We start from the raw sequence: 24,672 nt of genomic DNA, 5'->3' as shown, positions 1-24,672 counted from the left end.
AATGGAGAAGAGTCTCTGAAATTTGCAGTATCAAGTTTCGGAAAACACAGGGTCAGGGTCAGCAGAGCAGCTGGTAGTGGGGAAGGCCAGACCCAGCTAATTTCCTGTCGGAACGGCCCCGAGGCCCCAGCCCCTCTCCAGGCTGGCCACAGGGGAGGAGATGCCGGGAATGGCTCACATTCCTCTGGCCGAGGCTGCACGGAACCCCGGGGACTGCGGGAATGAGGAGGTGGATTTGCTGAGGCCAGAGTGGGGGCCTCCTCAGGGACCCAGCATCTGCTTCTCGGCCTGTAGGCTGGGATGGGGCCAGGGAGTGCAGAGGAGATGCAAAAAGACCATCAGAGCTGCTGGAACTTCAGGATAAATAAGCCTAACCTCTAGTTTTGCAGATGAGGAAACGGAGGCTCAGCCAGGGCCGGAGGCTCAGCCAGGGCCGGAGCCTCACCAGGTCACAGAGCATCCCGGTTCGAAGCCCTGACCTTTGCTGTTTCTTGCTCAGGCCTGGGTTTCCTGGAAGGCCCAGCACTGCCCCGAGCTGTGTGTGAGAGAGAGCCGGGCTGGGCTGGGCCGGGCCTGGGCTCCTCTTGGAAAGGAGGCAAGAACCTCATCTCCAGGCCCTGTTCCCAGCATCTCCCGGAGCTCTAGCTGAGGGGGCGGCTGGTGTGGTGAGGAGAGGAAGTGAGAGGGCTCGGTCAGCTGGGGGGGCCTTCTGTCCTCTCCGTGGAGGACCCAAGCTCATTCCACCCACGGAGGGAACGATACGTCCTGGTCCTGTTCCCAAGAGGGTGGGGCTCAAATTGGCTCCCATTAGTGGCCTGGCCAGGTGGGTACAAAGCAGAGGCTGCTGTCCCTTTTGTGCACAATTCCCTAGAGCCAAGAAGTGCCTGGTTGAAGAATCATGTCTGGGCAGGAGAGAACATAGGACACAATCAGATAAGCCTGGGGCCAAATCCTGGCACTATCAGGCACTACTGTGTGATCTTAGGCAAGTTCTTAACCTCTCTAAGCCCTGGACACCTCAGCTGTAGAGGGGGGAAGCGCCGTTTCTTTTTTTTCCACCAAGAGGTAAGGCAGGTCTGTGACTTGAGCAGGGGGTCTCCTCCCTGAGACTGCGGGACACTCCTCCCAGAGCCTGGAAGTGCTCCACAGACCCTCCCTCCCAAGGCAGCCCACAGCAGTTGCTAAGTGCCTGCTCCCAACATCAGGGCTGGGGCTTGGCTGTCTCCGCCTGGACATCCTTCTCCCACTGCCCCGCATGCTGAGGCTGGGGTCATTTTCGGGAGTCCCAGACACAAACCTGACAGTCTTTGACTGCCCTTCACCCCTTCTTTCCTCCCCACCCCACTCCAGCCAGTTAGACCCCAGATCCTCCAGAACCTGCCTCAGGCCTGTCCCTGACTCGCTTCCCCGCCGATCCAGCCTCGCTGCCTTCTCACGTCCTCATGGCTCAGTTGGTCTAACGGGCCAACTTACTTTCCCGTCTTCCCCGGGGCATACTTCCCCCAGGGAGACCTTTCTAAAATACATGTCACAATCTGCCTTAATTTCCTTTCCTTGTGCCATCTCCATTTCAACTTTGCCCAGCTGGCTCCTTCTTGTTCTTTAAGACTCAGCTTAAATGGGTGTACTTAGGGAAGATTCTCTGACCCCGTGCTGGGCTCTGTGATTTCCTCCCATCTTCCCACAGTCCCTTACCTGTCCTCATCCTGACACAGAGGTGATTACTCCACAGCTATCCTACCTTGCACGTGTGGGCAATAGATTATTTAATTTGGGGTCCAAATTGCCCAGAATAGGCATTGGCATGGAGCAAGTGTCCATAAATGTTGAATGAATGAATGATGTGCCAGATAATGCATGGAAAGATGAACACACCATGGTTTTGGGTGACCAACTCATTCGGAGTAGATTTCATCTTAGAGAGTTGGAGGTAGGGAGAGGCTAAAGATTGGGGGAACATGTGCGTGGCCAGGGCAGTGAAATGATTCTGGCCTCTGTCCACTAGGTGGGGCTCAGGCTCCCAGTGTCTTCCCTGCCCGGGAATAGAAACTGAAGGGGCCATGGCAGGCAAATCCTGGCTCCTCCTGCTAAAAACAACCACCCCCAGGAAATATGGATGTTAACAGAGGTTATTCCACACAGGTGGAATCCAGTCAATGGCTGGGCCTGCCTCTGAGTCTGTCTGCATGTGTAAGTGCCTGTGCCACTAGAGTGTGCAAATGTGATGTGTACATGTGTGAACATGCATATTCCTGTGTGTTTGCATGTGCACAAGACTGTGCATCTGCATGCATGTGACGGTGCCCGAGCCCACATCTTCCTCAGCCCCTCTGCCCCTTTGCCTCCTTCTTGCCTCTCCCTGGCCATCCCATATCCTGCTTCCTTGTCCTTGGCTCCTGCAGCCCGTACATACCTCCACCACTGCCTGCGGCATGCTGCAGTTCATCTGTATAATGCTGTATTAGCTCCTACTGCTGATGTAATACATGAGTACAAACTTAGTGGCTTAAAGCAACACAGATCTACTTTCTTACAGTTCTGGAGGTCAGACATCTGAAATGGGTCTCACTGGACTAAAATCAAGGTGTTGGCAAGGCTGCGTTCCTTTCTGGAGGCTCTAAGGAACTGTCTGTTTTCTGGCCTTTTCCAACTTCTAGATGCTGCCCACATTCCTTGGTTCATGACCCCATTCCTCCATCTTCAGACTGAGCAGTGGCCAACTGAGTCTTTTCCACATCACTTCCCTCTGCTTCCCTCTGCTACTTACAAAGACCCTTGTGATGACATTGGACCCACCTGGACCATCCGGGATACACTCTCCAGCTCAAGGTCAGCTGATGACCTTAATTCCACCTGCAGCCTTACTCTCCTTTGCCCTATTAGGTAACATCTTCTCAGTTTCCGGGGATTAGAATATGGACATTCTGCTTGTAACAAATGATCTGTTTCCACTTTAAGTTGTGAGTTCTTTTGGTCCTAAACTGTATTTTACTCATTCTCAGATTCCTTGGGACCAAACACAGTGCCCAGCATGCACCAAATATCTGTTACATATTTGTTGAATAAATCTGATTCAACCAACAACTTACTGAGGATCTATTCTGTGCTGAGTATTTTAACATACAACATACATCGTCTCAATTTTTATCCCTGTTTTATGGGTAAAGAAAACAAGGCCCAGAGAAGTTAGCGACCACCCAAAGCCAGAAAGCTAGTAAGTGACAGAGCCGGAAGCTGCCATGTACCCTGACCTCAGGTACACTGACCCAGAAATTAACACTCTGTTCCTTTGGCTCTAGAGCTCCAAAGGTGAGATGCCCCCATACGTGGTAGTGGCCATGACAATGCACCGCTCAGATTTTAGACTGCGGGGACTATAAGTGACCAATGGCCCCAGCTGCTGCACCTTGACAGCCATTTCTGTGCTTGCGCTGAAGCCTGGTCCAGTGACTGAGTCAGGTCCATTCTTGGGCAATGTGGAACTCCCCTGACGGCTACTTTTGGCACGAGGACTCCCCATTGGCTTTGTGGTCTGACAGCTCTCCAAGCTTCCCCTGACTCTGGTCCCATTTTCACTCCCAGGCATTTCCCCTATAAATCTCTTGCACAACACATCCTGTCCTGGTCTATTTCTTGGAGGATCAGAAACAACACAAGTGGTACTGAGAGTGTCCTGAGGAAACAGGTAGATGGGGATTTGGGACCAGCTCACTCCGGGGAGGTGGGGGAGCAGAATGCCATCCAAGTTGGTAGATGGGCCACAGACAGTCCCTGGCACAAGGTAGCAGCTCCAGTGCTAAATATCTAAAGTAGAGGAGAAGAATGAGGGGGCAGATGTATTTGAAGTATATTGGGGGATGAGGGAGGAGGGATGGGGACAATGGCTACAAAGAGTTGGCTGGTTACTGCAAAGTTTTGTATTATGCTTGCTCTGCAGAGGGATAATGGGGAGACTGAGGGCCATTAACAAGCAGTTAATGACTAAGTGTGAGAGGCAGAGTGCTTCTGCAGGAGCTCATAAAGAGGCCCTTATCTCTTTCAGTGGAGGTACAGACATAGCTGAGTGGCAGGCTGGAGAGCTAATTGTTAGAGTTGCAGAGCAAAGAGGTTTGGATGTTCAGCCAAAGCAGTTATGTGAAGGTCAGGAACCTGGTGGGGAAATCCGGAACCCCGGAAAATGAGGTAGAGACATCCGGATGGATACTCCTGAGGATGTGCTGCAGCCTCCCTGACCCTTTGGGCTTGCAGAGGTGGCCCACCCTTCGCTAGCAAGAGCTCCCACCTCCACAGGGCTGAGAGATGCTACAGAGGCCTCACCTCGGCAAGGCAGCAGGTGCCCTGCTCAGGAACTGCCCACACCCCATTTCCTGGCTACCAGGACTATAATTAGGGGTGAATACCAGAATAATCCATCTGGGGCCACACAGGGCCTGATAAAGGAAGAAAGAGACTATATACCCTAAAAGAATAGTAGGAATTAACTATCATGTATGCTGGCAGGAGTGAGGGGATACTCCTGGGATTGGATTTTGAGGGTGCTTGATCAAGGTGGGCTGGAAGGTGAGACTGCATGAGCAAGAATTCATTGACTTAGGGCCACTTTCTTGGGACACAGGATATCCAGGATGCTAGGGGATGGGACGAACACTGTTGGGGTGGCTCTCAGAAGACTAGGAACAGTGGTGGCTGGTACTCAGTGAAGTGGAAATATTGTAGGACCCCTGGTAAATGGTAGAGGAAGAAATGTTTTAAAAAGCTGAGGAAAGTGGGCTTGCTGGAATGGATATACTATGTACGTCCAGTAAGGAGGGGCATCCAAGGGGGCTTGACCTGCAGAGAGTTGTGGAGATGGCAGCCAAGGCGGGTGGTTGCCCCAATAAAAAGTCATGGAGTCCTGGCTAAAGTCTGGCTCAGAGTGGGCACAGTAGTTCGTGAACCCACCCAGTAGTCCCTTGTCAAAGCATAGATATGTTGAATTAGTTGGATTAAATCCCACAGTGGGTCTCTGGCCTATTTGGGTAAGAGCTATCATAGTGGAGAAGGCTAAGTGGAAACTCTTGAAACTGCCTTTCCCCTACTCTCTGACCCTGCCCCCTGCCCAAGATAATAAGTCAAAAATAACATCTCATCCCAGGGCTAAGGCAGAGATTATAGTGTCACCATTAACAACTTAAAGGACGAAGGGATCATGTTCCCTACTATTTCTCCATTTAATTTACCACTCTGACCCCTGCAGAAAGGGGATGGATCCCGAAGACTGTGAACTACCTCAGGCTTAATCAAGGAGCCTTAATTGCGGCTGCTGAACCAGACACGGAATCATTGCTGGAGCAGATTATTAATAAGGCATGCAGCCTTTTGAAAAATCTGTTTTTTTCCATTACAATTAGAAAATAGGATCAGAAACAGCTCACATTTACATGGAATGGACAACAATATTCATTTATAGTTTTGCCTAAGGGCTATATTAACTCTCTTGCCCTCTGTCGTAATATACTATCAAGAGATCAGGACCATCTGGACATCTCACAGAACAACACGCTGCTCCGTTAAGCAGATTAGATGGGACGAGCAAGCAGGGCCTAGTTTGCTGGAGGCCTTGGTAAGTCACATGCACTCCAGAGTGTGGCATATAAAACCTATGAAGATTCAAGGACCTGCCACATCAATGAAGTTTTTAAGAGGTTCAGTCATTAGGGATACGCCAGGATATCCCCTCCAAAGTAAAAGAGAAATTGCTGCATCCTTATCTCTTACAATGGAGAAAGCACAGTGCCTGGTAATTCTCTTTGGGGTTAGATGAAATATATAATACGGGGTGATATTGAAGGCTGCCAGCTGTAGGTGGGTCTCATAATAGGAAAAAGCTCTGTAGAAGGTCCAGGCTGCAGTACAAATAGCTCTGCCATTTGGGTCAAACAATCTGGCAGATTTTATGGTGTTGGAAGTGTCAGCAGTGGGAAAGGGAAAAGTTGTAGTGTGGAGCACATGGCAAGCCCTAGTGGGAGAACTGTAACACAGACCTCTTGGATTCTGTAGCAAGATCTTCCCACTGCAGCAGGGAATTATATATCTTTTGAGAAACCATTTCTGGCATATTACTAGATTCTCTGGTGGAAACAGAATGCTTGAGCATGGAACACCAAGTGGGGCATCTGAAACTGCTCATTATGAGTTGGGTTCTGTCAGTTCCATAAAGTCATGAAGTTGGGTCGGCCCAGCAGCAGTCCAGTACAATGATCACAAATACAGGAAATGCTATATCCAGGATTGAGCCTAAGCAGGACTAGAGGGCACATGCAAGTCGTATCAGAGGGTAACCCACAGCCCTTGCCATATGGAGGTACCTGTACAACCAGCTTTAAGAAGGAAAAATCCTGAACTTAATTTATGGATGGGTTGATTTAGTACATGTGTACAAGTTGAAAATGTACAGTGACTACATTACAAGGGTATAAGTGGAAAGAGAAAAGCTTTCCAATGGGTAGAACTGTGAGCAGAGCACTTCATCATCTACTTTGTATTCAAGGAAAAGTGATCCAAGTGAGAGTATATATGGATTCCTGACTAGGGGTCAGTGGCCTGGCTGTCTGATCAGAGGCCTGAAAGGAAAAGCATTGCAAGACTGGAAACAAGGCGGTCTGGGCTGGAGGCATGTGGATGGACATATGGGAGTAAGCATCAAATATGATTTTTGTATCATATGTTAATGCCCAACAGAATGCATACAACATAGAAGAGGCACTGAAAAAGCAACTAAACAAAATGACTTGGTTGCACCAGAGCCAGTATGATGAGCACATGAAGGGAGTGGCTGCAGTGGCAGAGGGAGATGCCATATTAAGGCCAACCAGGGTCCAACGGCACAGACTCCCATGTACCAAGATCAGTCTAGCTACTGCTGCCTCTGAATCCAACCTGTCAGCATGAAGCACACAAACATGCCCATCATGGGTATCCTAGAAGGAGAAGAGAACGGAAAAGGGGCAGAAAGAATATTTGAGGAAATAATGGCCCAAAATTTCCCAACTCTTATGAAAGACATAAATGTACATGTCCAAGAAATGCAAATACTCCAAACAGAATAAATCCTAATAGACCTACTCCAAGACACATTTTAATCTGATTGATTGTCAACTGCCAAAGGTAAAGAGATAATTCTGAAAGCAGCAAGAGAAAAGCAATCCATCACACACACAAGGGATGCTCAATAGGACTAAGTGCCAATTTCTCATCAGAAACCATGGAAGTGAGAAGGCAGTTGTATGATATATTTAAGATACTGAAAGAGAAAAACTGCCAGCCAAGAATTCTTTCTTTGGCAAAACCGTCCTTAAAAAATGAGGGAGAGCTTAAAATATTCACAGATAGACAGAAGTTGAGAAAGTTCGTTAACAAGAGACCTGCCCTACAAGAAATACTAATGGGAGTTCTGCAGGCTGAAGAAAAAAGACAGGAGAGAGAGGCTTGGAGTAGAGTGTAGTAATGAAGATTATCAGTAAGGGTAAATAAAAGGATTAAAAGAGAGAGTGAGAGAAAAGATATGACATGTAAAAGCCAAAGGATAATATGGTTGAATATTGCCTTTACAGGAATAACATTGAATGTTAATGCACTTAAGGTGCTTACCTAAGTGAATAGTCTTGTTTGTAGGAAATTTACATGGAAGTATTATGTGCTCAAGGAGTATGCAATCTGCTTTCAGATTTTCAGAAGATAGATGAAAGAGCAATATGGCAAACGTGGCAAGATGTTAACATTGGTGGATTGGGGTATCTGGGAGATTGGGGTTAGTTGGTTTCTCTGCACTGGGTTTGTATTATTTTTGCAATTGCCCTATAAGCTTGAAATTATTAAAAAACAAATACAGACTGTCAAGCCCCACCCTACTCAATTAGAATCTTATTTTAACAAGATGATTCATATGTGCATTACAATTTGAGAAGTACTGATTTAGATTATTTGGCTTTTTGAACAAATCTCAGTTTGGAACCTTGCCGAGGTAAATTTTCAAAATCACAAAATCATGTATCATCCAGATCTTTCATTCTATAGGTTAAAGCCTAGCAAAGTTAAGTGACTGATTCAAGGTCATATAGTGAATTAGAATAGAGTCAGCACAAGAATCTGGGTCTCTTGCTTCCCAGCTCTTCTTACTACAGGCTCCACTGTGAGCTGGTTACTTACTCTAAATCTGCACTGTCTAGTACTGTAGCACTGGAAATGTGGCTAGTTCAAGTTGAAATGTGCTATAAGTATAAAACACACTGGATTTTAAAGACTTAGTATGAACAGAGAATAAAAAATATTTCATGAATAATTTTTTGTTTTGATTATACACTGAAATAATGTTTTAGGTATATTGGGTTAAATATTAAAATTAATTTCAACTATTTTTAACTTTTTAAAAGATATATATGTGGCTTGCATTCTATATCTATTTATTTATATAAACCCTATCAATACTTCTGTTATTCCGTGCTTAATTAATAGCCCCCATTGTCATTGCTGAGGGCATTTATTTCCTGGTTATCAGTTTGGAATCTCTCAGAAGATTCTTTATGGGATGATGGGATTACTTAGCAACTCTTGAAAGGACTCCTGAAGAAATAATCTAAAAATACCCATTTCCATTGAGAAGCAAACCTGCCGTCTGATTACAGTCCACACTCTTGCTCTGGAGTGCAGATAGAGCAGAGGAGTTTGGGAGGTTGGAATAAAGGACTTGGGCCAAAGTGGGGGGTGGGAAGAGGACCTACACTAATGGACTCTCTTGGGTCTGTACCTTCTGAGAGCCTGGATTTAGAGAAGCCACAGGTGGAGGAGGGGACCTGTTAAAGCTCCTGCAGGTGCCAGGGCCTAGCCTTTCTTCCTTAGAACCCAGTGCCCTCCTCCCCTTCACACCCAAGACCCAAGGAAGGAAGGACATCCAGATCCTGGCACTGTGAACACAGCTTGTTTTCAATACCCAGCCCCAGTTGCTTCCCCCCTGATTGAATCTCAGGGATGCAGCAGGGGTATGGAGGTGGCCAGCCAATCAGAAGGGAGATGTGAGGGCCCTCTAGACCGAGGAAACCTGAAGGTTCAGGCACTGAGCCCACCTCTAGCCTCTGTGGCTCCTGGGGGCCCTTTTCCCTTGCTCAGAGAAGGCTCATGGATGTCAAAGGACTTAGAGGCTCAGCCCTAGAAAAGGACCTGCATTCATTGTTGGCCACACTTGGAGACGTGGCCAAGGTCCCCAGGGTAAATGCCAAGGTGCCTAAGGAAGAGGCTGCCTGCCGTGGTCTTGATCTGACGCCCTAGGAGGGTACAGGGTAAGCCCACAGGCTTAACTAGGGGAAGAACTGCCCATAACAAAAACCACTCTTTGTTCATTTATGCTGTTTAACACTTCTCTGAAGCAGAAACATTTGCCACCCAACAAGGGTTCACCTTCTCATGCCTATAGTTTTCACAAATTGCCACAAACCATGAGTGGTGAAACTGAACCAGAAGAGGTCAAGGGCCTTAACCAACTTCGCACAGCTTCTTAGAGGCAGAAGGTGGGAGTGGCAGTGGGAATCAGAACCTGGGCCTCAGGTCTCTTGCTAAGCTCTGCAGCAGTGTGTCCAGAACCTGGAAGCTCGTGCCAGCAGCTCCAGTATCTCTGGTTACTTCCTGAGCAAAGGGCAGTGATGACGTCAACAGAACCACAGCACAAATTGGGTCATGCGGTTTTATCATTGAACCTTCAATCCGTGTAAGAATCCTGAATGCTGCCCCAAGCATCATGCCCTGCAAAATGAACTTTTACTGCACAGTAGATGAGGGATGTTTTTTCTTAAGAAATAAATTTAATTCAAGGTGGTTAGTGAGTGTAGGGCTTGTAACACCTCATGAAAGTTAAAAGAATCCAGTTACAAAAGAAGCACTATGTACAGTCTCAAATAGCTGAAGGTACAATGGGCTCCATATTTTACAAAGTACAAAAAATTATTTCATATACAAAGAAAAATACAAATAATGTGCAAAAACCATTTTCATAGGTGGCAATTTATAAAATGAAAATGATAGAAAAGTCCTTCATTCTTGTTATACCAATTTCTTATATATTAACACAGTTCTATTTCCTAATGTGTAGATAACTTTAAATTTGAAAATCTGATTTATTTTTAATCTAAAAAGACAAAGTGGTTTTTTTTAAAAAAAGGAACAAATGAGTCAGTTTAGTTAATTTTATATTAAATTATAAGCAGACTATCTGAAAAACAAGAGTATAGAAATCATATATACATATTTTGAAACATTAGTTTGATATTTAACATATTAACATTTCAAAACAAATGCAATGATCTAGCTACCTATGACTCCAGTTGGTGTCAGTGGTTATAGCAGAGCTGCTGTTTCTGTTCATTGTAAGCAAACAGCATCCCTCAGATCTTAGGGTGAACAAATACAAGGTTATGAAAAGGAAAGAAAATCTAAAAGCAGTTCTTGCTTTTCACAAGCAGAAGTGTTGTTTGGGTATCCAATCATACCACTGTCTGACTGTGGTCTACACAGCCCTTGCCACAGGTACTGTGTGGCCAAAAATAGCTGGTCTCTGTCTTTCCAATGTCTTTTCTTCATCGGAAGTTCAGTGCAAGTGTCTGTTTGGTGGGTTAGTGCATTCAGCTTTTTGTTGTTTGCATGTTATCCTGTGTAAGAAGAAGGGAGCAGAAGACATAGGAACACAAGGCCCCAGATCCTCAGAGCACCTCTGGCCTAGAGAGTCCAGTGGAAGCAGTGTTTGGAAGCAGGGTTTTCCTGCATTGGCCTAGTCATTGTTGCATCATTCCCTGGACAATCCTTTTCCATCAGGATAATCCTGGGTGCTCCCTCTTTGCCTGCCAATAAGTTACTGATGCCTCTTGTGGTGAACCCAATGGCAGAGCAGGGATTATGGAAACAATTTTTGGCAGCACCAGAAAACTGAGCATCTCTAAAGTCAGAGAGTAAGGGTGGGCACTTCTGATGGGAAACTCCTTCTATCTAGAATGTAGGATGATTTTGGAGGGTTTTGATGTCAGCTTGTCAAAAAGCTCTTCAAGGAAATCATGACCTTGGAGAATAAAAAGGATCTAGTTTTCATGAGGAAGGACCCAAGTAGATGGTAGTTATTTTGCCTAGGGGATGGATGACAGTTGGCTCAGGAGGCATTCTTCTGATCCCTAATCTCTAAGACTCTGTTAGAACAATTTAGTGCAAGATGCAGCGAGTGCCTGGTGCTCTTGGCCAGACCTGTGTGACACACCCATTCAGGTTAAATAGAGCAACTGCTGAAGCAGAGGAACTGGGTAAGGATGGGCAGGAAAACCTCAGGCCCTGGGATAACTCATGAGAACCAAAGAGGGAGTTCCTTGCTCCTCAAGATCCGTGTTCTTTTTTTTTCTGTCTGGCAGCATCTCCCTCTTCTGCTTGGGTTGACCGAGGGCATCAGGCATCAGAGATACAGCTCTGGATCCTGTCCATCCATTGCTGGGCACTCTGTCCATCCTGGGCACAGAAGTTATAGACACGTTTGCTGGTCTTGAGCTACAAAATCAAATGACAGAGATACCAAAGATGAAAGGCAGGGCTGCTTTATGGCATTTGTCAAGTGTGTGAATCAAATCCTGTTGCCTTCCCTTTCCATACTGTTCCAGAATGTCTGTCTTCTCTCTTTCCTCCATCACCATGCCACCATTGCCTTTACAGTCACTTTACTTCTCTACTCTCCAAAGTCACAGGGGATGTTAATAAAAAGGCAATGGCAGAGAAAGGTGACACACTAAGAGAGCCTTATTTTGGATCTTCCTGGAGCCTTCCTTGACTAAGAAGGAAGGAAGAGTCAGGAATGGCCACATTCAAACCCTCTGACCTCCCCCGGACACCCATGCGATAGTAGTGTCAGGGCAGCTTCCTGTACTCCCAGAGGAAGCCTGAGATTCATCCACACTGTGATGATGTTGGCCTTTTTGTCACCTTTCAGCCCCCTTCTCTAGTCTTCAGGTGGGGACATCTAGGAGGTGCAGAGTCAGAGAAATGGCCTTATGGTCTGAGCAGGGCCCAAGAGTTTTAACTCTGCTACTTATGAAGCTTCTATGGTTCCAGAGAGCCCTTCTTGATTCCAGGATCTAGATAGTTCTCTTTCTATTGTGTGGCCCATAAAATGTCCCAGGGCCCACTTAAGGTTGTTGAAGATGTGAGGGCTGAGAATCATCAGCTGTGACCAAGGGCAGTTTTTTTGCAGATGGCCAAGCAAGACTACTGGATATGCAGGGAAGTAACATCTATTCTCTAAAGCAGGTAGTGAATGAAATAACTAATAACATTTAACAAGGAGTTAATCTGCTTCCATATTTTGAGGGAGTTCTTTGTGCAAAGCAGTGTAGCCTGGCTGAGATATCTGGAGAGCTAGAAGAGGTCAGGCTTGGGGATTGAGAGTACTGAGCTCAAGTTCTATGGCAATTTCCAAAGCCAGGGTGGGGGTGGGGTGTCTGTGAACCATGTGCAGTCACCACTAATTGCTCTAAGGACCTCAGAATTCTTGGAGCTGGAACGATTGTTAGGAAACAGGTACAGGCAAGCCAAGAAAGGAGAAGTAAGATCAACTTACATCAAAGAAGGCTTTGTCGCTGGTGTGCTTTGGGGCTCCCAAGCTGGGGCCAGCAGGAATGACCATTTCTACTTCTGCCAGATCAATGTGGCCTTTACAGCTTGTATCTTCACCCGAGTCATAGTATCGTAGCTAGAACCAAAAGGACACAGATGGGATATAAAAGATATAGAAAGTGAAAGCAGCAGACTTTTCAAACTGTATTTGAATACTTTCCTCTGTATCTATGTAAGTATATGTGGGTATACATGTGTGTGTATGTATGTGGGATATGATGTGCTTTTTGGGACAGCACTGGATTGAGAGGATTGCCTGGTATCTTGAGCTCCCACTGTCTAAACTCCTATACCAGACTGGGAGGTTTTGAGAGCAGAGATTGTGGCTCATTCATCTCACTGTGCCCCAAACTGAACACAAGTGTGGACAATAAATGCTGTAAATGAATTTTGAATGGGAAAGTCCTTTTCTTTCTCTGGGCCTCATCTGTAAAATGAGGGAGGGGTGGGGCTAGGTCTGAAAGAGCCTTTCAGGCCCTGACAGTCTGTGAATCTGAAGGAAAAGTCTTCATCTAGAAGGTCAGACACAGGACTTGAACCTGTCTAGTTTGAAGACAGCAACATATTGCCCGACAGCTTCACAAGAAGCAAAAAAAATTAATGTATTTGGTTCTATGAGAACAAATTTTCAATCTAAGTCAGAATTGGGCAGTGGAGGAGCAGCACTGGTGGTGGTGAGGGGGTGGCAGAAGAAGAGGTAGGAAAGAGAACTGTGGTTTGATCATGAGCAAGAGAATGTATTATTTCTTGAAGATTCACACCACGCTCACCAACTGAAAGGATGGTGGTGGCTTAAGCGTAGGTTTTACCTGATACCTTTTTTGTTAGATATGAAAGCCACAAGCTCAGAATAGAGAGGAAACTGAAGTTCGGGCATGTGGACAAAGTATCTGAAGTGCTGCGGAGAAGCAGCAAAAGATGAAGCCAGCAGCATCCACACTCAAAATCAGTAAAATCAGCTCAGTCAGATACCTTAAATATTCAGCTGGTTAAGAATAAAATTGAGCTTTCCACAAACCAAGCATAGAGGTTTGCTAAGGGACTGACGAAGTATGAATATAGGTTATCGTTTGATAGATTTCTAAAAGAAATCAGAGATCTTGTTTAGAGAGAGTTATAGACTATTAACAGGTTCCCTTTCTAGTGATGCTGTGGTCTAGACAATCTAAAAATGCTTATGCTGAAGTGCTAGATAAAATATATCAAACATACTTTTAATTGCATAGTTCTGCGGATGGCACTCTATGGCCTGCAGGCCAGCCATGTTTTTATAAATCAAGTTTTATTGGCATACAGCTACACCCATTCATTTACATATTAACTTATGATTTCTTTCACACTCTAATGGCAGAATTGGGTAGTTGTACAGAGACCGTGTGGCTTACAAGCCTAAAATATTTATTATTTGGTTCTTCAAGAAAAAGTTTGCCAACTCTTGGCATAGTTGAATCCCTAAGAAAGTAAAGGAAATTCCAAGAAGCCAAAAAAATAGCAAGTATGAACTCACTGGAGCTAGTGCTGGAACTAGTATGTGTTCCCTGTCCCTCTCCCCCTGCCCCCCAACACAGACACACCGAGTTACAAGTCAAAAGGCTTGAGTTCTTAAGGCATATGTAGGGGACAGAAAGATAGGCCTCATCATTCAAGGTAAGGAGTTGGAACTGAGATACCCTACAAAAGCTGAGCTCTTCAAAGAGTTATATTTTCAGGGAAAAAAAGCCCTACCTATTGGTAAAGGGATGTAAGGAAGTATGTCTATTTTAGGTGAACTCTGTTGAAAAATAAAACCTCCCTAAGAATTTGTGACTGTCCTCATGATAGCTTGGAACCTGAGTGGTTCGGGAACACTGAAGGCAAGAAATTAACAAAAAAGGGGTCCTGGTTTGGTAATATATAGTGGATGCAAAAGCAAAACTACTTTGGAGAGACACACTTTAAATCCAGGGTACACAGAGTACCCATAGATAAAGCCCTACTTAAGATGAGTTCATAATCCAACATAATAAAACATATGAGAAAATATGTACATGGGAGTGTCAGCAGACACAACAAACCCAATTAGATATGAAGAATATTTGATAATAGACTTACTGAAAGGACAATACAGTATGTATGTTCAATGTGACTAAAGACATAAAAGAAGGAACAAAATATGAAAAAATAGCCTAAAACTATTTTTAAAAGGTCAAGTAGACTTGAAAAAGCAGCAAACAGAACCTCAGGAATTGAAAAAGTCATTGAAATAAAAACTGCAATGGGCAAGTTAAATAGATTAAAACTGTTGAAGGGAAATTAGCAGACTGGAAGGGAGTTCTGAGGAAATTCCTAGAGCTAGCCAGAGAGATAAAGATAAGACAAACATGATAGAAAGGTATAAACACGGAGGAAAGCATTTAAGAGGTATGGTTGTTTGAAGCTGTACGTTCCCTAGAAAAACATGTTCATAAATCTAATCCATTCCTGAGGGTGTAAACCCATTGTAAGTAGCACCATTTGTTGAGGTTACTTCAGCTAAGGTGTGGCTTACCTCAACCAAGATGGGTCTTAATCCTATTACTGGAGTCCTTTGTAAGAGAAAGAAATTCAGACAGAAAAAAAAAAAAGAAAGCTGTGGAAGCAAGAAGCTGGTATCAACGTGACCCAGAAGAGAAGGGAGAGACCAGGAGATGCCGCCATGTTCCTTGCCATGTGGCACAGGAACCAAGGATTGCCAGCATCTGGTCTTCGGGAAGAAAGCATCGCCTTGCTTATACCAAGGACTTGGACATTTTCCCGGCCCCAAAACCGCAAGCAAATACATTCCCATTGTTTAACCTGACCCATTTTGTGGTACTTGCTTTGAGAAGTCAAGGAAGCTAAAACCAGAGGAATTTTTTAGGAAGAGTGAAAGAATTCATTGATTATTATTATTATTGAGCACCAATCACATGCCAACCACTTTTCTAGCAACTGGGGCTATATAAGGGAATAAATCAGACAATAATCCCTTCTTTCATGGATCTTACATTCTATTTGGGAGGGACAACAATTAAAAAAACAATATACAACATAATATATTAGAAGGTACTATGTGGAATGAAGAAATATAAAGCATAAAAAGGGATTGAGGTATTTTAAAGGGAAGTAGCAATTTTTAAATATTTTTTACTTTTTATGATTCCATCTTGATTTATAGTGATTTTCTTGTTTTTAATTTTAAAATGGTTTTCTTAAATGTATTTTTTTTTTTTTAAAACATAACACAAGGAAGGTGTTAAAACTGGTGTAATAGCTCAATAGTATTCCAGATTTGGGGAGGAATGAAGAGGGAGATATTCAGAACACTTCACCAGAATCCCCCCAGCTTGATCACATGGACTAAAGATGTGCTTTGTGGATGTGTTTGGTCAATGACACCACAAAGGTTGATGGATCTTTCTTTCTGCACCAAATCCCACTGAGTTATGTGGTCCGCTTGGCTGATGAAGAACCATTAGGTGAGGAGCACTGGCATCATCAGGATGATGCTCTTCAAGCAATTGACCATCTGATAGGTCTTGAAACTGCAACGGCTTTTGGGCCCTCACAGACTTGCCAAACATTAAAGGCCCTGCCCTTGCCAGTGTGCTGATTAAGAATCACCGAGAACTCTACTTCATCTCCTGCCTGTGGCTCAATGCCATCCTGAACTTCTTTCACATGGAAAAAGAGCCTCTTGCTTTCTCCTGCTTCATAGTTAATGAAGCCAAATTGATCTTTCACACACTCTACTGTGGCCCTATGCAGAAGTGTGATATTGGAGGTCATAACCTGTGCATTCTGGCCCCAGGACACACAACTGGAACTTGACACTCTCCCATTTTTCCAGACAGTCCCCTTGATTGGCCATCCCAACTTGGCCAAATGGATAAATATCACCTTTAATATCCCCTTCCTCCATGATCTCAATTACTCGTTGGTACTCAGTTTGTGTTGGAACAACACTCCCCAGGAGCGAATGACTTTACCAGAGTAGATGGGTGGGATTCCTCAGTAATGCCATTCACTGAGTGTGTTTTGTTCACTTTTTGTGCACTGACTTTGTTGCATTTGCCTTTGGACAAGCTGAACTCCACCACATCCCCCCAGTTCCAGGCTACTGACATCACCTGAGAACTCACTGTAATGGGAGAAGATTTCCTTATCATATTTGGCTGTTTCAACAAATCCAAAATTATCCTTTAGAGTTTCCACATAACCTAAGAGCCTCCTGGAGGTGGAATTATGACCTAAAAGTCACACACAAGTTGCAATCTGTTGCCCGGGACTCTGTCGCCAATACTAAATTCAATCTTATCTCCTATTTAAGAAGCAGATCCTTCCACATCCTTAGCTGGAAACGGATGTTTTACCCCACAATCATCATAAGCAATAATGTCACCCTCAGCCTCCTTTTCTGTGCCTTTATTTGGAGTAGTGTTTTTTGGGATTGGAAAAAGTGGCTTCTTTTTCTACAGGGCCCAGAAAACAATGATCTGAATGGGAATGGAATGAAACCGTGCCTTTGGGAAGTTTTAAAATCCCAATAGTATGATTTCTTTGGGCAGAAACATATCAGGAACCACAGTAAACTCTACTTTATCTGCAAGGTGGAGCTAGTTCCCACTGAGAATTTCACTGAAGTAGAACAACATACAAGCATTACGATCCACACTGTCAACAAAACCAAAACCATCTTTCATGGCAGCAATCACACCCATTTCTTTGGCTTCATTAGTGAGCTGAAAAGTATTTGATAGAACTTCTGTGTTGGTGGCCTGTTTCTAGTTTGTCATGTTGGTCTGTTGAAATATTAAATCTAACATGGTCACTTTCCAACAGGGTCACCTTGGATTTTGTATCTTTATCTTCAATGGGAAGTTCTTTAGGAATCACAAAGTCAATTTTGATGCATCGGTCATTCTGGTTTTTACTGGGTACTTTTGGGATCATATTGGTTACCATAGTTCCTTCAAAACTGTTCAAAGCTGATATCTTAAGAGATGACTGTTCTCTGAGGCAATGGTTTGACATCTGTTGCAACTTCTTTATCATTTCTGTCCTTGATTGTGAACTCCATGTCATCTCCAGGCTGTAAGGCTTCTAGGTGACCCTTAAAATCAGAATCTGAAAGAATGTCTCTTTTTACAACCTAATCTCTTTCAATAAAGCCAAACGCCTACTTCATGGCACAAACTACTTCCTGACAGCAGGCTTGTTTCATTTTCAACAGCACTTACAGCATCAGAATGTTTTTTGTTATCGATTACAAAGTTGATTTTGTCTCTGGTTTCCAGGTGAATGTTCCCTTCGACATCTTCAGGGGTGTTAGTCAGGTAAACACTTCTTGTCCATTAATTTGTCCATCAGGAAGGATTTCTGGTTTTATCTTCACAAGTTCACTAGCAACGTGTTTCCCAGTCCACTGGTCAGATGATACTTCAAATTCAACATCATCTCCTACTTTCAAGTCCTGCAGTTTGCCATTATACTGTGAACAGTGGAAGAAAAGTCTAGCTTAACTTTCTGAACACTGAATAGATACGTAAGAGGTTAGCAGTTTTTCAATAACCCCAGTTTCACGCAGTGCTGCTGAAGTATCACTGGGGTACTCATTGTGTTCCATTGCTGTGGAGAAGGTTTGGATCAAAGTTCACTTGTAGCGATAATCAAATATTATTGCACTTTCAGTAGTATATGCTGATTCTTCTTTTTCAGCACACATTTCAAAGGATGAAAGTTGTTAGTATTGAAAAAAAAAGAGTGAGAGAAAATGATCTATCAAGGTAATAAAGAATACAACTGCTGCTACACCGAGCAATCTTACAGTACAGCACTGAAGAAAACAGACAACTCACAGCATTGGGAAATGCTCTTTCAAAGCTGTTGAGTAGGCACAAACTTCTTGTTTCAGATCAAGTATTGTGTCTACAACTTGAGTGTACTCTTCTTTGGTCTTGCTTGTTATGACATTTGTTCCTTGCCTGATCTGAACTTGAAGCAGTAGTTTCAGGTGGTAAAGTCCGTTCTGTTACACCTCAGCACCCCGTCTCCAGTGCCAGAAGCAGCATGGCCTGGTACATAGGAATAAATCTCTATTCTCTCCTATTTATAGTGTTTTTGAGTATATCACTTTGTATGATTTTCTTAGTGGTTTCTATGAGTATTACAAAATATATGTGACTTATCACAGCCCACTGGTATCAAACTAGCCTACTGGTTTTTACCACTCTGAGTGAAGCTGGAAACCTTACTTCCATTAAGGTGCCTTAACTTTCCCCTCATTTAAATATCATTGTCTCGAATAACAGATGGAGTTACAATTTTTGTTTCAATCTTCAAATGTGATTTAGAAAACTCATGAGGATAAAGATAATCTATTGTGTTTGCCCATATTTCTATTTTTTCTGTTGTTCTTGCTTCCTTCTTGATGCTTCAAGAGTCCTTTTATCATTTCCTTTCAGTTTGAAGACCTTTATTCAGCTATTCTTTATGGTAGGTCTGCTAGAGATGAATTATTTTACTTTTCCTTTATTTGTGAATATCTTTATTTCCTCTTCATTCCTGAAGGATAATTTTTCCATATACAATTTGTAGTTGACATTTCTTTCTTTCAGCATTTGAAAAATGTTGTGCTACTATTCTTTCTGGCTTCCATGATTTCACCGTCATTTGAATTGGTGTTTCCCTATGGGTGATATGTCATTTCTTTTTGTTGCTTTCAATATTTTTTTCTTTGTTTTTAGTTCTCAGAATTCTAATTATGATTTGCCTTGACACAGATTTCAGTTTATCTTACTTGGGGTTAATGCACCCTCTTGAATCTGTAGTTGTCTATTGACAAATTTGGAATATTTTCAGCCCTTACTTCTTTGATTACTTTTTCAACCCTACTCTTTCACTTCTCCTTCTAGGACTCAAATGATATGAATGCTGGATATTTAATTATTGTCTCACAGCTTTCTGAGGCTCTGTCCATTTCCCCCCAGCCTCTTTTCTCTGTTGTTCAGATTGCGTAAATTCTGTTAACCTGTCCCCAAGTTCATTGGTTGGCTCCTCTCCACTACACTATTGAACCCATCCAGTGAGTTTTGTTATTTTGGAATTGTACTTTTCATTTCTATAATACTCATTGGATCTTTTAAATAACTTCTACTTCTTTGCTGAGATTTTCTGTTTTTTATTTTTTTCAAGAGAAATTATAATTGCTTCTTGAAGCATTTTAATGATGGCTGCTTTAAAATCTTTGTTAGATAATACCAATATCTTATTTATTTCAGTGTTGACATCAATTGATAAACTTTCCTCACTCAAATTGTGATTTCCCTAGTTCTCGGTATAATGGGTGTTTTTTTATTGTATCCTGGACATTTTGGCTATTATGTTCGGAGACTCTGGGTCCTACGTTTAAATTTTTTATTTCAGTAATCTTAATTTTGTGGGCTATTGTTCCAAAGCCAGTTTAATTTTCAGAGGCTTTACAGTGCTATTTTGGTCTTTTTTCCCCCTTACTAGTGCTACTGGGGCTTCCACTAGTCCCTGTTGAGGTGGAGGAAGGAACTTCCCCAGATGAAGCTGCCTGATGTGGACCAGGTTGCTTGTTTGTGATGGGTTCTCCCCATACTCATATAGCCCAGTGTCTATAGGTGGCGTAGGGTGGGGTTGTGTGTCTTTGGCCAATGGGGATGAAGAGGCTTCCTGGGCCAGGTCCTTGATGTGGCAAGATCCCCTTGCAAGTGCTACCTAGCCTCTTGGTATCTAATGGCAGGGGAGGTAATTTTCAGGCCTGGCAGGGAAGGAGAGCATTTCTCCTGGCTGCTCATTAATGGTGGGACTCTCAATTGATCCCCTTTGCTGGTGCTGCCAGGTTTGTCATGAGCTGTCTGCAGGAATACTGTTCAGTCTGGGGAAGGAATGAGCCTACCTAGGCTGTCTTCTACTGCTAGGTTCGGGGTTGGGACACAATGAGCCTGGGTTGCTTTCTGCTATGGGGTGGAGATTCACAAGATGCTCTGCCACCATGTTGTTTCTCCAATCCTAGGGCTCCTTATCAGTCTCCCTTTCTCTTTCCACCTTTCGGAGTTCTTCTTTGGTTGCCTCTTGCATTTTTTTCCAGGGTAGATACTTGTACTTATTGGGGAGGACCATGGAGAAATGACTATGCCATCTTATCTGGACCTCAAATTCAACAATTTTCAATAAGACAGTTATGAGATGCTTCATTGAAGAGGTGGGCATTTGAGCACAAACTTGAAGGAAATGAGGGCGTAAACTATGTAAGTATATGGGAGAACATTCCAAATAGAATGAACAGCCTATCAAAGGCACTGAAGAAGGAGTATGCTTGGTGTGTTCAATGAACAGCAAAGAGGCCAGAAGAGAGAGCAGGGAGAAGAATATAAGAATTAAGATTAAAAAAAAATGGAGGGCCAGATTAAATAGACCACTGCATAAAAGAGAATAAAAAGAATGAAGAAAAGCAGTATTTGAAGAGATAATGACTATGAATTTTCCCAAACTGATGAATGACATGAATATCCACTTCAAGGTGTAAGTACGGAGTAGGAAAAATAAAACAAAATCCATACCTAGATATTTCTTGCAAAAGACAATGATGTTAAAAGGAGTCAGATAAAAGAGACAGATCACCTGCAAAGGAATGACAATCAGACTTTTTAACAGCAACAACAGAAGGCAGAAGACAATAGAATAATATCCTTAATTTCTTCAAGAAAATAACTGTCAACCTATCATTTAAGAGAGAGGGGAAAAAGGATGCACTCAGAAAAAGAAAACTAAGCTAATCTTGAATAGATCCTCACTGAAAGGTCTACTAAAAGATGTATTTCAGTAAGAAGGATATTAAATTCAGAAGAAAGACTTGAAATGGAGCATTACAAAAAAGAAATTGGTTAACATATGAGTAAATCTAAATAAAAAATGCTATAAAAATAATTTAAAAATGTTGTTCCTTTGGGAATATAGAAAGAGTGGAACTGAAATACTCAATAAATATAACACGTGAATTGGCATAGCTGAGCAGAGTTCAATTTGCCAAAGTTCATTGTATCATCTGGGAGGAGTTTAGAGAAAATGATAACTAGGGTTTGTTATGATAAAGATTTATGTTAAAAATTTAAGGAGGATCCTGTTTACCTCAAATACAAAAATTAACTCAAAATGGATTAAGAACCTGAATATAAGAACTAAAATTGTAAAATTCTTAGGGGAAAACATAGGGGTAAATTTTCATGACCTTGGATTTGTCAATAGGATTCTTAGATATGACAAAAAGTGAACAAAAGCACAAGCAACAAAAGAAAAAAATAAACGAACTTCATCAAAATTAAAAATTTCATGTATCAAAGGACACTATCAAGAAAGTGAAAAAGGAAACCAAAGAATGGAAGAAAATATTTGCAAATCATACATCTCATAAGGGTCTACTATCCAGAACACTTACAACTCAACAATGAAAAACCAAACAACCCAATCCAAAAATGGGCATTTCTCCAAAGAAGATATATTAATGGCTAATAAGCACATGAGAAGATGCTCAATATAGTTAGTCATTAGAGAAATGAAATCAAAACCACAATGAGATATCATTTCACACTTAGTAGCATGGTGTGCCAGGTTGTATATATTATGTCCCCCAGAAAAAGCCATATTCTTTGATGCAATCTTATGGGGGCAGATGTATTGAGTGTTGATTCAGTTGGAACCTTCTGACTGAGTGTTACCATGGAGATGTGACTCAATCAACTGTGGGCAAGACCTCTGATTGGATCATTTCCATGGAGGTGTTGCCCCACTCATTCAGGGTGGGTCTTTATTGGATCACTGGAGTACTTTACAAAGAGTTGCACAGGCCCAGATGCACAGCAGCTGTGAGTGACATTTTTGAGAGCAACTGAGAATGACATTTTGAAGAGCTACAGCTAAGAGAGGACAAAGCACTCCAAGAGCAACATTTTGGAGAATGCCACTTTGAAACACAACCTGGGAGCAAGTGGACACCAGCCACATGCCTTCTGAGCTAACAGAGGTTTTCCAGATGTCATTGGCAATTCTGTGATGGTACCCTATAGATGACACCTTAGCTTGGACAATTCTATGGCCTTAAGACTGTAACTCTGTAACCAAATAAACTCCTTTATAAAAGCCAATCCATTTCTGGTGTTTTGCATAACGGCAGCATTTGCAAACCAGAACAGATGGCTTATAAGTAAAACAACAACAACAACAACAACAAACAACAACAAAAAAAGGAAAATAAGTATTGGAAGGGACATGGAGAAATTGGAACCCTACTACATTAATGATTGATGGTGGGAAGGTGGAAAACAGTTTGACGTTTCCACAGAAAGCTAAACAGAATTACCACATCTCAGCAATTTCACTCCTAGAAATATACCTGAAAGAACTGAAAACAGGTACTCAAACAAGTAATTTTTGAATGAATGTTCATAGTTGTACCCTTGACAATGGCCAAAACATGGCAACAACCCAAATGCCCACCAATGGATGAATGCATAAACAATTTGGGGCATATACACACAATGGAATATTACTTAGCCATAAAAAGCAATGAAGTGCTGATAACTGCTACAATGTGGATGAACCCTGAAAACATTATGCTAAGTGAAAGAAGCCGGAAACAAAATATCATATATTGCCTGATTCCATTTATATGAAATATCCAGAACAGGTAAATTCCTAGAGCAGAAAGCAGAGGCTGGGGGTGGAATGGGAGTGACTGCTTAATGGGTACAAGTTTTTCTTTTGGGGTGATAAAAATGTTTTGAAACTAGATAAGAGTGGTAGTTGCACACCATTATGAATGTACTAAATTCCACTGAATTGCACCCTTTTAAATGGGTAATTTTATGTTACGTGGATTTTTACGTCAATTAAAAATAAAGAAAAAAATTAAGTGGAAGCTCAAATAGAATAGAAATAGAATGCATGATCTTCAAAGAGTAGAAGAATAAAAAGAGAATTAAAGAAATAAAACAGCAGTGGAAGGAAAAAAGGGAATTAAAAACAAATAAAAATAAAAGCAGGAAATGGAATAAAGAAAATAGAATAGAACAGAAGGTAGTAAAAGGGGGAAACATATAAAAAGCATTGTAAATAAGGTGTTGGAAATACACCCAAATATCAGAATTGCAATAAATGGAAGTGGGCTACAATTTCCAGTTGAAGAACAGATTGCCAGATTAGATTAAAATAATCCAGACAAATGTTATTTAAAAGATAGATGTGTAACCTCAGGACATTAGAAAAGTTGAAAGTAAAAGGATGTAAACGATATATACTAAGTAAATATTAAGTAAAATAAAGTTGGTGTTAGCAATAATAATGATAATAATAGATAAAACAGACTTTAAAGCACAAAGAATTATTAGGGATAAAGAAGGTCACTACATAATGATAAAAGCAAGAATTCTCTAGGATAATATAACAATTCTAGACTTGATGTATCTGATTATATAACCTCAAAATACATAAAGAAAAAATGTCACTATTATAAAGAGAAATTATACAAATATATTACCATAATGGAATTTTTAACATACCTCTCAGTAATTGTTAGCACAAGCCAAAAAAGCTTTGAACTGCACAATAAAAAGCTTGCTCTAATGGACATATGTATAATCTGCTCTCAACAATTAGAAAATGTACATTCTCAGGAATTAATGGAACAGTTAACAAAACTGACCACACATCTAGCCATGAAGCAGGTCAACAAATCACTATCATATCGATTTTAACATCTGACAGCAATGCAATTAACATAGAACTAAAAAATTAACAAAAGGTTAATTTAAAGAAATCCCACAGTTTTGAAAATTTTTAAAATAGTAAATATTAAATATGTTATATGCCACAGAAAAAATCATGTTGGAAATTAGAAAATATCCTATACCATAGAATATATAAGAATAAATTTCAGATAGATTAAAAGTCTAATTGGAAAGAAACAGATAATAAAAATAT

The 24,672-nt window shown here is 42.0% G+C and overlaps 1 protein-coding gene and 1 pseudogene across 2 annotated transcripts in view; both read right to left on the bottom strand.

The window, feature by feature from the left end:
• Positions 1–9,710: 9,710 nt before the first annotated feature.
• Positions 9,711–24,672, bottom strand: part of SBF2 (SET binding factor 2) — a 696,898-nt gene continuing 681,936 nt past the window's right edge. Inside the window, exons 40-41 of one of the 2 annotated variants that reach the window (XM_037839994.1) lie at positions 12,617–12,748; positions 9,711–11,553 (exon numbers count right to left, since the gene is read on the bottom strand). In XM_037839994.1, coding sequence (XP_037695922.1) covers positions 11,455–11,553; positions 12,617–12,748 — 231 coding nt within the window. In that variant the 3' untranslated portion in view covers positions 9,711–11,454. The remainder of the gene's footprint in view (positions 11,554–12,616; positions 12,749–24,672) is intronic. The other variant, XM_037839995.1, reaches the window with a different exon arrangement.
• On the bottom strand, positions 15,306–18,231 carry LOC119537507 (annotated as a pseudogene).

The sequence above is a fragment of the Choloepus didactylus genome, chromosome 6, assembly GCF_015220235.1.
Source record: "Choloepus didactylus isolate mChoDid1 chromosome 6, mChoDid1.pri, whole genome shotgun sequence".
In the NCBI taxonomy this organism is placed as follows: domain Eukaryota; kingdom Metazoa; phylum Chordata; class Mammalia; order Pilosa; family Megalonychidae; genus Choloepus; species Choloepus didactylus.
The sequence above is the reverse complement of the archived record's forward strand: the minus strand, read 5'-3'. Positions and strand labels throughout refer to the sequence as shown.